A 13707-nucleotide genomic window follows, 5' to 3' on the forward strand; every position below is an offset into this window, starting at 1 on the left:
ATTTCTTAAAATTTGGCACTGACCTTTTTTTGTACTGTAACCTAACAAAACATATTTGTGGCTATAGAATAGAATAGAATAGAATAGAATAGAATAGAATAGAATAGAATAGAATAGAATAGAATAGAATAGAACGATTTTATTGTCATTTTACAAAAACAATATTAGGAGTGCTTCTCCTGATCAGTGTAAATTAGAGACAAACGACAGTGAAGAGACAAAAAGGACACAACCAATAAATATAAAAACATTGTAGATACTTAAAAACTGAGATATAATTTATAATATTGCACTGAGTGGTCTATTTTTTTCTCAAGTGAATATTGCACCAAAGAATGTTGTAATAAAAATAAAACAGTCTGTGCAGATCCTGTGTGTGTGTTGGTGGATTTGAGGGAAAGAAACTGTATTTGGGCTCATTAGAGAGCTGCAGGTTTAACAGGTGGTCCCGGACTAGAGGGGTCCCTGTTATATTTCTGGCTCTGCAGACGTCTTCCAGGGGAGACAGAAGACAGATGATGATTGTCTGTGCAGGACTTCTAATAGGACCGTAATAAGATGATTATTCTTTTCTGTCTATTATTCGACACCATAACCGAGGAGCCTGTGACCATATTTCATATTTAGGACATTGATAACAGATACTGAACTGGTGTCTTGTTGTGTTTTTTGGCCAATACTCGTCTTGTTATTGTTTGTTTGTTTTGTTTTTCCTCTTTTGGATCTGATGTCGTCCTGCAGCGCGCATCTATGCAGCCAGAGCACCTGTTGTCAGAACCGCGCCGGACTGTTGGAGCTGACTCGTGGAGTGACGGAGGGTGGAAACGGCCGGTGTGGGGGTTTGAACCTGCTCGGTCCGCGGACACCACCCCCTCCGCCCGACTGCGCTTTACTCCAGCCGAACCGAAAGCATTTGAGCCGCTTGTCTTTTGAAGAGCTGGCAGCCGGAAGCTGTGATCAGCTGATGGGAGGAGGAGCTGCGGAGAGGTGAGCCATCTTCCCCCGGCAGACCGATGCACTCGGAGAGCCTGGACGACGGGATACTGGCAACCAGCGGGGGATCCCGGTGTCATTTGGAGGCATAGGACGATCACAAGACGCCAGGACAACCGGCGTCAGGCGGACGGAAGACATCCGAAGACATCCGAAGACATCGGAAGGACTCGTCCTGAATCTATTCAGCGGAGACGACTGAGGATTTACATCTTTTTGAGCGTCAGGCACGGCAGCCTGTCATCCAAAGACCGGGGCTCAACACCGTGAATACAAACCGAGTGAAAACTTCCGATAAAAGCCCGAAGACAGGAGGCGCGGAGAAGCATGTAGTCCTCAGCCGGCGGAAGGTGCGCAGCGTCGGCGGTCCATGTAAACAAACGGCGAGGCGAGCTAGCCGAAGTTAGCCGACCGTTAGCCTCCCGCTGCTAGTACACACAGCTAATGTGAAGACCAGCCGGGACCGAAGCACAACCGGGGTACAGCCGAGCTGGGAGAGCCTGTCGACGGACTCGCAGCCCAATCGGACCTCACCGGGGGCTGTCAGCGGAGGGTGACATGCGCTGTGTCTTATTTCAGTATGTAGCTCAAACTAGCTCCGTGCTAACGACAGCTAACTGCTCACTCCCATTAGCATCCAGCCATGATAACATTACAACGTGGAACAAAGGGGACATCAGACGGAACCGGTGTCCATGTCCAAGTGTTTGACGTTAGAGGATGTTTATGTTGATTGTTGGAACACTTGCGGCGTATTGCTGTGAAACCTGAGCGGTTCCTGGGTCACACCGAGCCGAGGAGCAGGACGAAAACAACTTCAGGACTTCTTGAAGATTTAATCTCCTGCGTCTCTGCAGAAAGCTGCGCCGTGTCCGTGTTTCCGTCCGCAGGAAGGGACGTGTTACTGAAGTTGTCTTTTTGTCTTTCCTTTAGTGCTGGTCGTCAGGAGCTCCAGCTCAGAGGAGCGGGCTCCTAAAACGAGCCATCTGAGCCTCAGAGGCGGCAGCGGAGAGCCGCGGGAGCGGGTCGGCAGGCCTGAGGTGGTGTCGTGGAGCGGAGCTGGGTTTCAGGCCCAGCGGTAAGCCTCTCAGCTGGGTTTTGGTTGCCGGTGGCCTCCCCTCCCCCCCCGGTCTTCAGACTCTCCTCCAGGGTTGTTGGACACGGTTCCCCGGGCTTCCCCCTCCACTCCCGGGCGGAAGGAAGGCCGTGGCCTCGGTCCGCAGTCCTCTGGACTCCGAGCCCTTCAAAAGTGGATGTGATGGAACTGATGTTCGCCGAGTGGGAGGATGGGGAGAGGTTCTCCTTCGAAGACTCGGACCGGTTCGAGGAAGACTCTCTGTGCTCCTTCATCTCCGAGGCCGAGAGTCTCTGTCAGAACTGGAGGGGATGGAGGAAGCAGTCCGCTGGACCCAACTCCCCCACGGTCAAGATTAAAGGTAGGAGACGGACACTCACACACACTCACACACACACACACTCACACACACTTACACACACACTACACACACACTCACACACACTCACACTTCCATTCAATCTGAAAGTTTGCTGAAGTTAATAACAACAGGGCTGAAGGACACTGTCGGGACTACCTGTTGCTCAGAAACCTCTTCTGTGTATCATTTCTTTCTTTTTAAACTATAAAAGGCTGATCACTTATTTTGATGATTGTAGTTATTGAACTTTATGGTCTTAATAAAAATCACATCAGCAATGTTTGTGTCAGCCTTTTGAAGGAGCACCTGTACGGTGTGATTCAACGCTTATGTGACTTCTAACGTTGGAAAAGAGTCCTGAGAATGTGCAAACCCACTGGCTGCAGGGGAAACTTTCCTGTGTGTGTGTGTGTGTGTGTGTGTGTGTGTGTGTGTGTGTGTGTGTGTGTGTGTGTGTGTGTGTGTGTGTGTGTGTGTGTGTGTGTGTGTGTGTGTGTGTGTGTGTGTGTGTGTGTGTGTGTGCGCGCGCGTGTGTGTGCCTCTCAGTGCCTCCATGCTCCTCTCTGTGGCGGTTCTCCAGAGATCCCCCCCCCCTTGTTTTTGTTTACTAAACCCATCGCCAGCCAACCAGCAGCCAGAGCTGCTGAGTGACAGACGATGCTGTTACGGTCCGTCCCGGAGGTGAACGTGTGCCTCGCTTTTCCGATTAACGCTGTATGTCGCACGATGGTTATTTTGCCGGCGTGTCCCTCGTGACTTGCCCTTTGGTCGGTTCCTAACAAAGAGTGAAGAGAAGGTTTTGACAACTGTCGAGCCGAGAGCTCCCAGCAGCTGCATCTCTGGTCCCAGGGTTTTGCTCTCGGTTGAGAGACGTCTCGGTCTCGAGTTGGACCGAACTGTTGAATGAAAACGGGACACTTCAAAGTGTCATTGGGTTCAGCAAACGAGACCTTTACAGACTGGAAGCAGCCGTTGTTCAAACCCACAGGACTAAATGTACAATTGGAGGGACAATCCAGAAGTGTACCAATTTACAAAAATATGTCGGGTTAGATTTTAGAGGAACATGTGTTAAAAATATCCCAGGAAGGCACCGTGTGACACGACTCGCGGGTTGAACCATCACAAAGGGTTCGATGGTTGTGTCTTTTTATTCGGAGCAAAGAGAAACCTTTCTTAGTTCCCACTCCTCGGGGTCACGAGCTTTATGGTCTCTGACTGAGCTGGACATGCTGCCACAACTCTTGTTTTTAATTCAAACTTGTATTGTTGGTGAAGCGTCCCATTGGAGTTTACATTTTTACACTTATTTGACACAAGTGGTTCAAACGCTAACAAAGACATTTTGCTTGGATGTAACGTTCAGTAAATGTAAAGTTTACAACCATTTGTAATGAGTGTGTAAAACGTTACATCATGAGGACGTTCTGGGGAGTGTTTGTAGTTTCCGGGTCTGTAAAATGGTTCCGATGCAGAAGTGTCTTCAGCTGCAATACCAGCGAGTGCCACTAGAGGTCGGCTCCAAAAAGCCTCCGGCTCCATAGACTCCCATTCAACTTCTCTCATCAAATCCAAAGTGAATAAAATGTGTCCATCAGTTATCTCGGTGTTGTTAGCTAAAGTCACTCCTTCTTATTAGTTTTCTGGAGGTCCATCTGAAAATAATCCCTCATTCATTAGAAAAGAAGATTCAAGAAGACCTGTTTTTGGGGGGCGTGTCTGTTTGATTGACAGGCCTGTGGTGCAGTCAGGTTACAGCTATTGGTGGCTTGGTTTTGACCTGATGACTATGAGGACGTAATTAAGATGGAAAGAACACTTATTAATGTCACATCTAAATGTATCTGCCCACTGATCCCAATAACACCAGGTGGAGGTATCATCGAGCTCCGACGGCTGACAGCATCACAGGTCGGTCTAATTCTCCACTGAAGAATGGTGCCAATGATCAATACAAGTCCAGTATTCATTTCCTTTCCCCTGGGGTTTGTTCTGCATATATTTGTGAGGAAATCTTTCCATGAGCTGCGTGATAGTTCACTATTTTTATTAAATGGTATCTAACTGCGTGTCTGAACGTACGTTCAAACCACTGATAGAAAAGAGATGTAAAAGCTGTATTCAGTCGCTGTACAGTCTGAAAGGGATTTCACATTACGCTTCATCTTTTACATCAGTATTAACATGGCATTATTACTCCGTGAACTTCTTATTTGTTTTTTAACATCAGCCTCTTTTGGCGGAAGGATAACTTGTGCATTCTCCTCTCCGTGTCCTTAGTAGTTTCACAAGTCAGAAACTGATTTCTTGAGTAAATGTCCAGGAGGATGTATGCTGGCGACGGGCCAGTAAAGTAGGTATTTAAGGTTTTTAAAGGACGGCTGAGCTTCACCTTCTCCACAGCAGAGAAGAAAAAATATGAGGACAGAAGAACACATGAAGTGTTTTTAAGTCCGATGAGGGGAAATGAACACGGAGACAGGTGTGAGCAGATCTGTCAGCGAGGAACTCCTCGGGGAGGTGGGAGATTGGGCAGGTTGTGTGACATGCAGAGCACACTGAAGGAAAGGTGAGATGTTCAGTGTGAAGGATACAGAGGCATCTACAGAATATAAACAGAATATTTATAAGAATCCTCGAGGTTTAGTTACCTCAGAACGAGTCCTTCATTTCTGCGTGGGGAGCAGGTCCTCTTCCTCCAGGCCGCCATGTTGCACACAAGCAGCAGTGATGTCACCGTTGGTTTGTGAACGTTATGAATCCTCCAGTTCATCTTGTTAGTTCGGAGCGGTTTGGAGCAGGAAGTGACCATATTTGGATGAGCTGGGGGAGGAGCCAGCGGTGGATCTGACCGATCTGATTGGAAACCTGACGATACTACGTCCCGCCCACCGATAGCTGTAACCTGACTGCACCACAGGCCTGTCAATCAAACAGACACGCCCCCCAAAAACAGGTCTTCTTGAATCTTCTTTTCTAATGAATGAGGGATTATTTTCAGATGGACCTCCAGAAAACTAAGAAGAAGGAGTGACTTTAGCTAACAACACCGAGATAACTGATGGACACATTTTATTCACTTTGGATTTGATGAGAGAAGTTGAATGGGAGTCTATGGAGCCGGAGGCTTTTTGGAGCCGACCTCTAGTGGCACTCGCTGGGATTGCAGCTGAAGACACTTCTGGATCGGAACCATTTTACAGATCTGGAAGCTATAAAAATGTTTATATACGGTCTATGGTTGCATGGTGCCCCGCCATGTTTCTACAGAAAGGACAAAGGAAACACTGGCTCTGGAGAGGGACTTTAAAGTGTTTTGTGAGTTTCCTAATCACATAGGTTCTCTAACCTGCTTGAAAGGGCAGGGTGAGAGGATGGCTGTTGTACTGATCGTTTGTCAGAACAGCTGGTCCCCCTTAAAGGTCAGTCTGATCAGGTGTGGCTAATCTATTGGCGCTAACTTCAGGAGCTAACCGCCTTTACTTTAATTAGCAGGGGGGGAAACTAGACACGGGAACTGCTCACACACTCAACCGCACATTTGCTCGGCTCTCGTCGTGGTTTGGTTCTGATCGTACGACGTAGTAGGTGCTGTGAAAAACCTGCGGCATTACTGACCGTCTTCATCTGTTTGTTGGTGAACAGTTCAGACCAGTTCCAACAGGTGTACGTGAGTGATTCAGTCACCTGTTCACCGAGCTGTCTAACGGCTGACCAGCCGTACTGACGGTGGACAACTCCAGACGGTTCTGTAGTGCAGCTGATGACGACAACGGAAAACGGTTCAAATGAAGTCACTGTCTTCTGATCATCTTCTGATGGAGATCAAAACTAGAATTAAAAGACGAGAAAAATGTAAGATTGACCTGACGTCCAAAACCAAATGATGTTTACAATGAGAAGTCAGTGTGAAGATGTTTAAGCCGTAAACGGACCAAAAGACAAAGTTCGTTCAAGTACGGCCACTCAAGTTAAATGTTTTAAAAAAAATGTTTGCTTCCAAAATGTGGTTTAGATTTGATAAAGGTGAGACATCAATATTCCAATCTGGACACAGTTTTGATAAGTTTATGGTAATTTTAGCTGTAGAGACCAGAGAAAATAAATTGATTGACGCCATACATGCTGCACAGAGGAGGTCTGTCTCCAGCGTTGTCCCTGAACCGAAGTCCTCCTTGTGAAACCGGTGTGAAACCAGTGTGTTGCCTCGCGTCAGGACGGAGAGCCGCTTTAGAAAATGGAGAAGGAAACCTTGACTGGTGAGCGATGGGAAACAAAGACGGCGTTGTGCAGCCGGCTGAACCGCCACACCGATCCAAAGGGCTGCATGTGGCACGCACTGCTGGCTGCACAGCAGATCTTCATGCTTCATCACAGAGGAAAATAAAGATCAGTCCGTCATTATTAAATGACTTCTGTCTGCTACTTAACCGCTCTGTTTTTATATCAGCTGTTGGTCCCAGTAAATTTACCCTCCACTTAAACATTGGTGTCGATTTTAACTAGTGAGCACAATATCACACCTGCTGCACTGTAAAGGTGCACTAATGGAACCCCTGTGGAGAGGAGGAGGAGGAGAGAGGGAGGAGGAGGAGAGGAGAGAGAGAAGGGGAGAGGAGAGGAGGAAGGGGAAAAAGGGAGGGGAGGAGAGGAGAAGGGGGAGGAGAAGGAGAAGGAGAAGGAGGAGAAGAGGGAGAGGAGGAGGGGGAGAAAGGGAGGGGAGGAGGAGGAGAGGAGGAGGAGAGGGAGAAGGAGAGAGGAGGAGAAGAGGGAGAGGCGGAGAGGAGGAGGCGGCGGAGAGGAGGAGGCGAAGAGGGAGGCGAAGAGGGAGAAGAGGAGAGGGAGAGGAGGCGGAGAGGGAGGAGAGGAGGAGGAGGAGGAAGGAGGGGAGGAAGAGGCGGAAAGGAGAAGAGGAGGAGGTGGAGGGGGAGAGGAGGAAGAGAAGATGGAGAGGAGGGAGTGAGGACGGAGGTGAGACAGCGAGTGGTCCAGTGAGTCCTCAGCTCATCAGGAACAGCTGTTGTAGTGGCTTCCCCCTATGTTAGCAGCTGATTGGTGGCCAGCTTGCTGTCATTCACCCGCAGCAGCCAATCAGAAGCAAGCACCATGATCTCTGTTACTACCCAGCCACCCTTCTCTCTTCAGGTTTTAAGTCTTCTCTGTTAGTCACGTCCCAGTTTCTCACTGCATACCAGAGTTGTAATGAACACCTCATTACACACAGCACAACCTCCTTCATTTTTAAATTGATGGTTTAATTAGCAGGAATTAAATTAAGGCATGTGGTGATGGAGATCGGTCTCCGTCACCAAACAGAAGCCTGTAGACATCCTAAACATCTCCACCTTTCATCCTCTATACGACTCTTTACTGTTTTCCAACTCAGAGGAAAGAAGAACAGCGAGTAGTTGTACAACAGTCGTATTACTGGGGAGAGATAAAGGAGGAGTGTTGCTATGGTAGTTTCAGGCTTGGAAATGGGTTCCTTTACATAATTAAAAAAATTATATTTTACAGGAAAGTTAATACAGTTACTGACAGTAATTTCTTAAATTATTTAAATTATAATAGGCCTACTTAAGAGTAAAGGGCTTCGGCACAGATTCTGCTCAGTATTGTTCATTTCAGCTCTTGATTGTCACAATTGTGTCAGCAGAGCAGGCTGTCAGGTTAAGGTGCTTTATTTCAAAATGTACAAATAAGCTTATTGACAGACAGACAGGCAGGCAGGCAGGCAGGCAGGCAGACAGACAGACAGACAGACAGACAGACACGTACTTGGCAGCAGGAACAAACAGCAATCAGGGTCACACATGACAAACATGCAGAGCAGAGGGAAGTAGGATTATACACAGGTGGGAGCAGGTGGAGGCAGGAGGAGGCTGGTAGGGGCAGGTGGAGGCTGATAGGGGCAGGTGGAGGCTGATAGGGGCAGGTGGAGGCTGATAGGGGCAGGAGGAGGCTGATAGGGGCAGGTGGAGGCTGGTGGTGGCAGGAGGAGGCTGATAGGGGCAGGAGGAGGCTGGTGGTGGCAGGAGGAGGCTGATAGGGGCAGGAGGAGGCTGATAGGGGCAGGTGGAGGCTGATAGGGGCAGGAGGAGGCTGATAGGGGCAGGTGGATGCTGATAGGGGCAGGTGGAGGCTGATAGGGGCAGGAGGAGGCTGGTGGTGGCAGGAGGAGGCTGATAGGGGCAGGAGGAGGCTGATAGGGGCAGGTGGAGGCTGATAGGGGCAGGAGGAGGCTGATAGGGGCAGGAGGAGGCTGGTGGTGGCAGGAGGAGGCTGATAGGGGCAGGTGGAGGCTGATAGGGGCAGGAGGAGGCTGATAGGGGCAGGAGGAGGCTGATAGGGGCAGGAGGAGGCTGGTGGTGGCAGGAGGAGGCTGATAGGGGCAGGTGGGGATTGTGGGAGAGGGTGAGGTGTGTGTGGCAGGCAGAGACTGGCCATGAGGGGTGTACCATGTTGCAGTATTCACATTAATATTGTTGTTATTTTCAATTGTTGTTATTCCCAAAAAATGCTATGGTGGTAAAGGCAATATTCTGACTGGTTGACATAGTGATGTTCTACCATTATGAGTGTCTGTATTATAACAGGATGATGTATGTTGCCTACATGCCTTCAGCAAAGCAGCAACAAACAGGGTTGAAGCAACTCCCCAGTGGAGACATTGGTTCACAAAAGAGGAGCGACTTTAGTACAATGATGTTCAACAGATTTTTACTGAATATTTTAAAGTTACATTTTTGTTACCATAAAAATTCAATCACTTTGTTGCAGTTCTTGAAATTGATCAAATCTCAGTATTTTGTCAAACAAGGCATAATAGCCCCCATTTCTATCATGGGACAAACAAGTGCTGTCTGTTTTCCACCATATGCATTGTGGCTGTGTGTCTGTCTGTGTCTGTCTTGTCTGTCTGTATCTGTCTGTGTCTGTGTGTCTGTCTGTGTGTGTGTCTGTGTGTGTGTGTGTGTGTGTGTGTGTGTGTGTGTGTGTGTGTGTGTGTGTGTGTGTGTGTGTGTGTGTGTGTGTGTGTGTGTCTGTCTGTCTGACACTACAGCTGAATACTCCCACATAACATATGAGTGCTGGTCTGGCTGGTGTTCCCAGGGCCGGTTCCTATGAGCCCCTGATCCTTTACATATGAACACAGGCTTTCCTCCATATATGGTAAACAGCAGAAGTAGTGGCTCTGAAATGAGCTCTGTAATCGGACACCCGTCACTTTTTCTCCTCTCGCTGGCAGATCTCTGTACTCTCAGGATGACGCCTGTCATTGTGCTTCTTCTGCAGTCTTCACCAGCAACAATTTATATATCTTCCCTATTTAAAAAAAACAACTTTGACTTGACCTTGTCAGATGTGTAATTTGTGAAGCTTCTTGAAGAGACTGTACTGGTGGCTTGGATCATTACACCGACTCCACTGAAATCAGAGTCCGAAAGAACAACACACTGATGACTTCAGTGTACGACTGGTTTGTCAGAGTGAATCTGTTACTTGGTGATAAAAATGGATCTGTGGGTGGGAGGGGGGGGGGGACTGACGATGCTGTTCTGTACCACAGACATATACAGTGGGTACGGAAAGTATTCAGACCCCTTTACATTTTTCACTCTTTGTTTCATTGCAGCCATTTGCTAAAATCAAAAAAGTTCATTTTATTTCTCATTAATGTACACTCAGCACCCCATGTTGACAGAAAAAAACAGAAATGTAGAAATTTGTGCAAATTTATTAAAAAAGAAAAACTGAAATATCACATGGTCATAAGTATTCAGACCCCTTTAAATGTTTCACTCTTTGTTTCATTGCAGCCATTTGCTAAAATCAAAAAAGTTCATTTTATTTCTCATTAATGTACACTCAGCACCCCATCTTGACAGAAAAAAACAGAAATGTAGAAATTTGTGCAAATTCATTAAAAAAGAAAAACTGAAATATCACATGGTCATAAGTATTCAGACCCTTTGCTCAGTATTGAGTAGAAGCACCCTTTTGAGCTCGTACAGCCATGAGTCTTCTTGGGAATGATGCAACAAGCTTTTCACACCTGGATTTGGGGATCTTCTGCCATTCTTCCTTGCAGATCCTCTCCAGTTCCATCAGGTTGGATGGTGAACGTTGGTGGACAGCCATTTTCAGGTCTCTCCAGAGATGCTCCATTGGGTTTAGGTCAGGGCTCTGGCTGGGCCAGTCAAGAATGGTCACAGAGTTGTTCTGAAGCCACTCCTTTGTTATTTTAGCTGTGTGCTTCGGGTCATTGTCTTGTTGGAAGGTGAACCTTCGGCCCAGTCTGAGGTCCAGAGCACTCTGGAAGAGGTTTTCTTCCAGGATATCTCTGTACTTGGCCGCATTCATCTTTCCTTCAATTGCAACCGGTCGTCCTGTCCCTGCAGCTGAAAAACACCCCCATAGCATGATGCTGCCACCACCATGTTTCACTGTTGGGATTGTATTGGGCAGGTGATGAGCAGTGCCTGGTTTTCTCCACACATACCGCTTAGAATTAACGCCAACAAGTTCAATCTTTGTCTCATCAGACCAGAGAATCTTATTTCTCATAGTCTGGGAGTCCTTCATGTGTTTTTTGGCAAACTCTATGCGGGCTTTCATATGTCTTGCACTGAGGAGAGGCTTCCGTCGGGCCACTCTGCCATAAAGCCCCGACTGGTGGAGGGCTGCAGTGATAGTTGACTTTGTGGAACTTTCTCCCATCTCCCTACTGCATCTCTGGAGCTCAGCCACAGTGATCTTTGGGTTCTTCTTTACCTCTCTCACCAAGGCTCTTCTCCCACGATTGCTCCGTTTGGCTGGACGGCCAGGTCTAGGAAGAGTTCTGGTCGTCCCAAACTTCTTCCATTTAAGGATTATGGAGGCCATTGTGCTCTCAGGAACCTTGAGTGCTGCAGAAATGATTTTGTAACCTTGGCCAGATCTGTGCCTTGCCACAACTCTGTCTCTGAGCTCCTTGGACAGTTCCTTCGACCTCATGATTCTCATTTGCTCTGACATGCACTGTGAGCTGTAAGGTCTTATATAGACAGGTGTGTGCCTTTCCTAATCAAGTCCAATCAGTTTAATTAAACACAGCTGGACTCCAATGAAGGAGTAGAACCATCTCAAGGAGGATCAGAAGAAATGGACAGCATGTGAGTTAAATATGAGTGTCACAGCAAAGGGTCTGAATACTTATGACCATGTGATATTTCAGTTTTTCTTTTTTAATAAATTTACACAAATTTCTACATTTCTGTTTTTTTCTGTCAAGATGGGGTGCTGAGTGTACATTAATGAGAAATAAAATGAACTTTTTTGATTTTAGCAAATGGCTGCAATGAAACAAAGAGTGAAAAATGTAAAGGGGTCTGAATACTTTCCGTACCCACTGTATACAAGTATATACAAGTGGACGTCTGACAAATGAGGCCTGAAGCTGCAATACCAGCGAGTGCCACTAGAGGTCGGCTCCAAAAAGCCTCCGGCTCCATAGACTCCCATTCAACTTCTCTCATCAAATCCAAAGTGAATAAAATGTGTCCATCAGTTATCTCGGTGTTGTTAGCTAAAGTCACTCCTTCTTATTAGTTTTCTGGAGGTCCATCTGAAAATAATCCCTCATTCATTAGAAAAGAAGAAAGGTGGAAGAAAGACTCTCATTGTGCCTTCATTAAAATCAAACTGATTATTCATGGAGGTGCTTTGACTGACACCTTTGTTTGAGGAATCTTTTTTTAAATTGTTTACAATTTTAATATAATTTAAATGAGAGCTCACAAGCTGATTTTATCAGATGATATAGAGCTCTCAAAATAAATCAGCATCGCTGTGTATGTTGGTTGCTTGGTGCCAAGATTCAAACAATTTTACACAACATAATGCAGAAAAAGAGGCTTGAGGTAAAATTATCTGTTAATATTATTATTATTTTTCATCAATTCGGCTCTAATTTGAATTATTATTGTTTAACAGTGAATGTAGATTGTGATATGGACTCATGGTATTTCTAGAATGGCCTATGTTTTGTCACTATTGAACTTTACTACCATCTACTGGAGTTTAACATGTATAGCATTTTATTTATTTGTGATTTAGGTCTGCTTCAGCATTAATGTTTATTTTTTATTATTTTGGCTGCACACTTATTCAAAGTTTCCTGAAAATGAGTCCAGTAGTTCTTCTGACGAACATCAAACAGTCGACTCTTAAAAACAGCAGCTCCTCGGTGGAGGTCATCAGAACCTTAACCTCCCCATATTCACACCTGTGCAGGTTGCCCATGCTGTGGGCACTGATTGAACACCTCACCTGTCTGACTGAGCTGATCTTCCTCTCCCCTCCTCTTCCTCAGACGGTCAGGTGATTCCACTGGTGGAGTTGTCAGCAAAGCAAGTGGCGTTCCACATCCCATTTGAGGTTGTGGAGAAGGTCTACCCTCCCGTGCCGGAGCAGCTGCAGCTCCGCATCGCCTACTGGAGCTTCCCCGAGAACGAGGAGGACATCAGGTGAGTGCATGAAAACACAGATTTCCTTCCTCACCTCTGATTAGGGGACATTTTACAGATGCCATTCCAGATGTGCAGTCGTACTGTGCTGACTGATGCAGGTTTGGTAGAAGATGTCCGTCTGAGAAATATAAATACATTTGGAAAAAAATAAAAAAAATTCTTTCTGATATCCATGAGTTAATGTACTAATTTGATAAATTACAAAAAATAATGATTCTGTTGATTGTTAATACTACTCAGATTTTGATGTATGACTCGCTTTGTATGAAAGAGAAACATTTTCTTTCCTTCAAGTTTCTGATACGTCCAAAATAATCGAAGTCTTTTTTATCCGGATAAAAAGAATACAAATTCTATCCAGATAAAATATAACATCTGCACATCTGGTTCTTCTTCTCTTCCCCTCTCGTCTCTTTCCTGTCTGCTGTCGATGAGAATCGACCAATCACTGAATAAGAAGCCTCAGATTTGAACCTTGCTTTGCTCTCCCTGTGCTGCAGGTTATATTCCTGCCTGGCTAACGGGAGCCCAGATGAGTTCCAACGTGGAGAGCAGCTGTACCGGATCCGAGCCGTCAAAGACCCGCTGCAGATCGGTAGGCCGAGACGTCTTTCTGACCACATGTAGGCTGACGGACAGAAGCTGTTAAAGCCAGCGGAGGGAGTCCTGTCTGATGGTGAGTCTCCGTGTCTCCTCCAGGCTTCCATCTCAGCGCCACGGTCGTCTCCAGTCAGTCGGGGCAGTCTAAAGGAGCCTACAACGTGGCT

At 46.6% G+C, this 13707-nt stretch overlaps 1 protein-coding gene across 1 annotated transcript in view; it reads left to right on the forward strand.

The window, feature by feature from the left end:
* Nucleotides 1-889: 889 nt before the first annotated feature.
* The window catches only part of zswim8 (zinc finger, SWIM-type containing 8), a 28115-nt gene continuing 15297 nt past the window's right edge, over nt 890-13707 (forward strand). The window contains exons 1-4 of the mRNA XM_069722585.1: nt 890-2429; nt 12784-12937; nt 13441-13535; nt 13640-13707. The exon at nt 13640-13707 is cut by the window's right edge and continues 105 nt beyond it. Coding sequence (XP_069578686.1) covers nt 2252-2429; nt 12784-12937; nt 13441-13535; nt 13640-13707 — 495 coding nt within the window. The 5' untranslated portion in view covers nt 890-2251. The remainder of the gene's footprint in view (nt 2430-12783; nt 12938-13440; nt 13536-13639) is intronic.

This window comes from Brachyistius frenatus, unplaced genomic scaffold (genome assembly GCF_029030835.1).
Source record: "Brachyistius frenatus isolate BFR_SWC_R1_liver_20210118 unplaced genomic scaffold, ASM2903083v1 Contig_296, whole genome shotgun sequence".
Lineage (NCBI taxonomy): Eukaryota > Metazoa > Chordata > Actinopteri > Embiotocidae > Brachyistius > Brachyistius frenatus.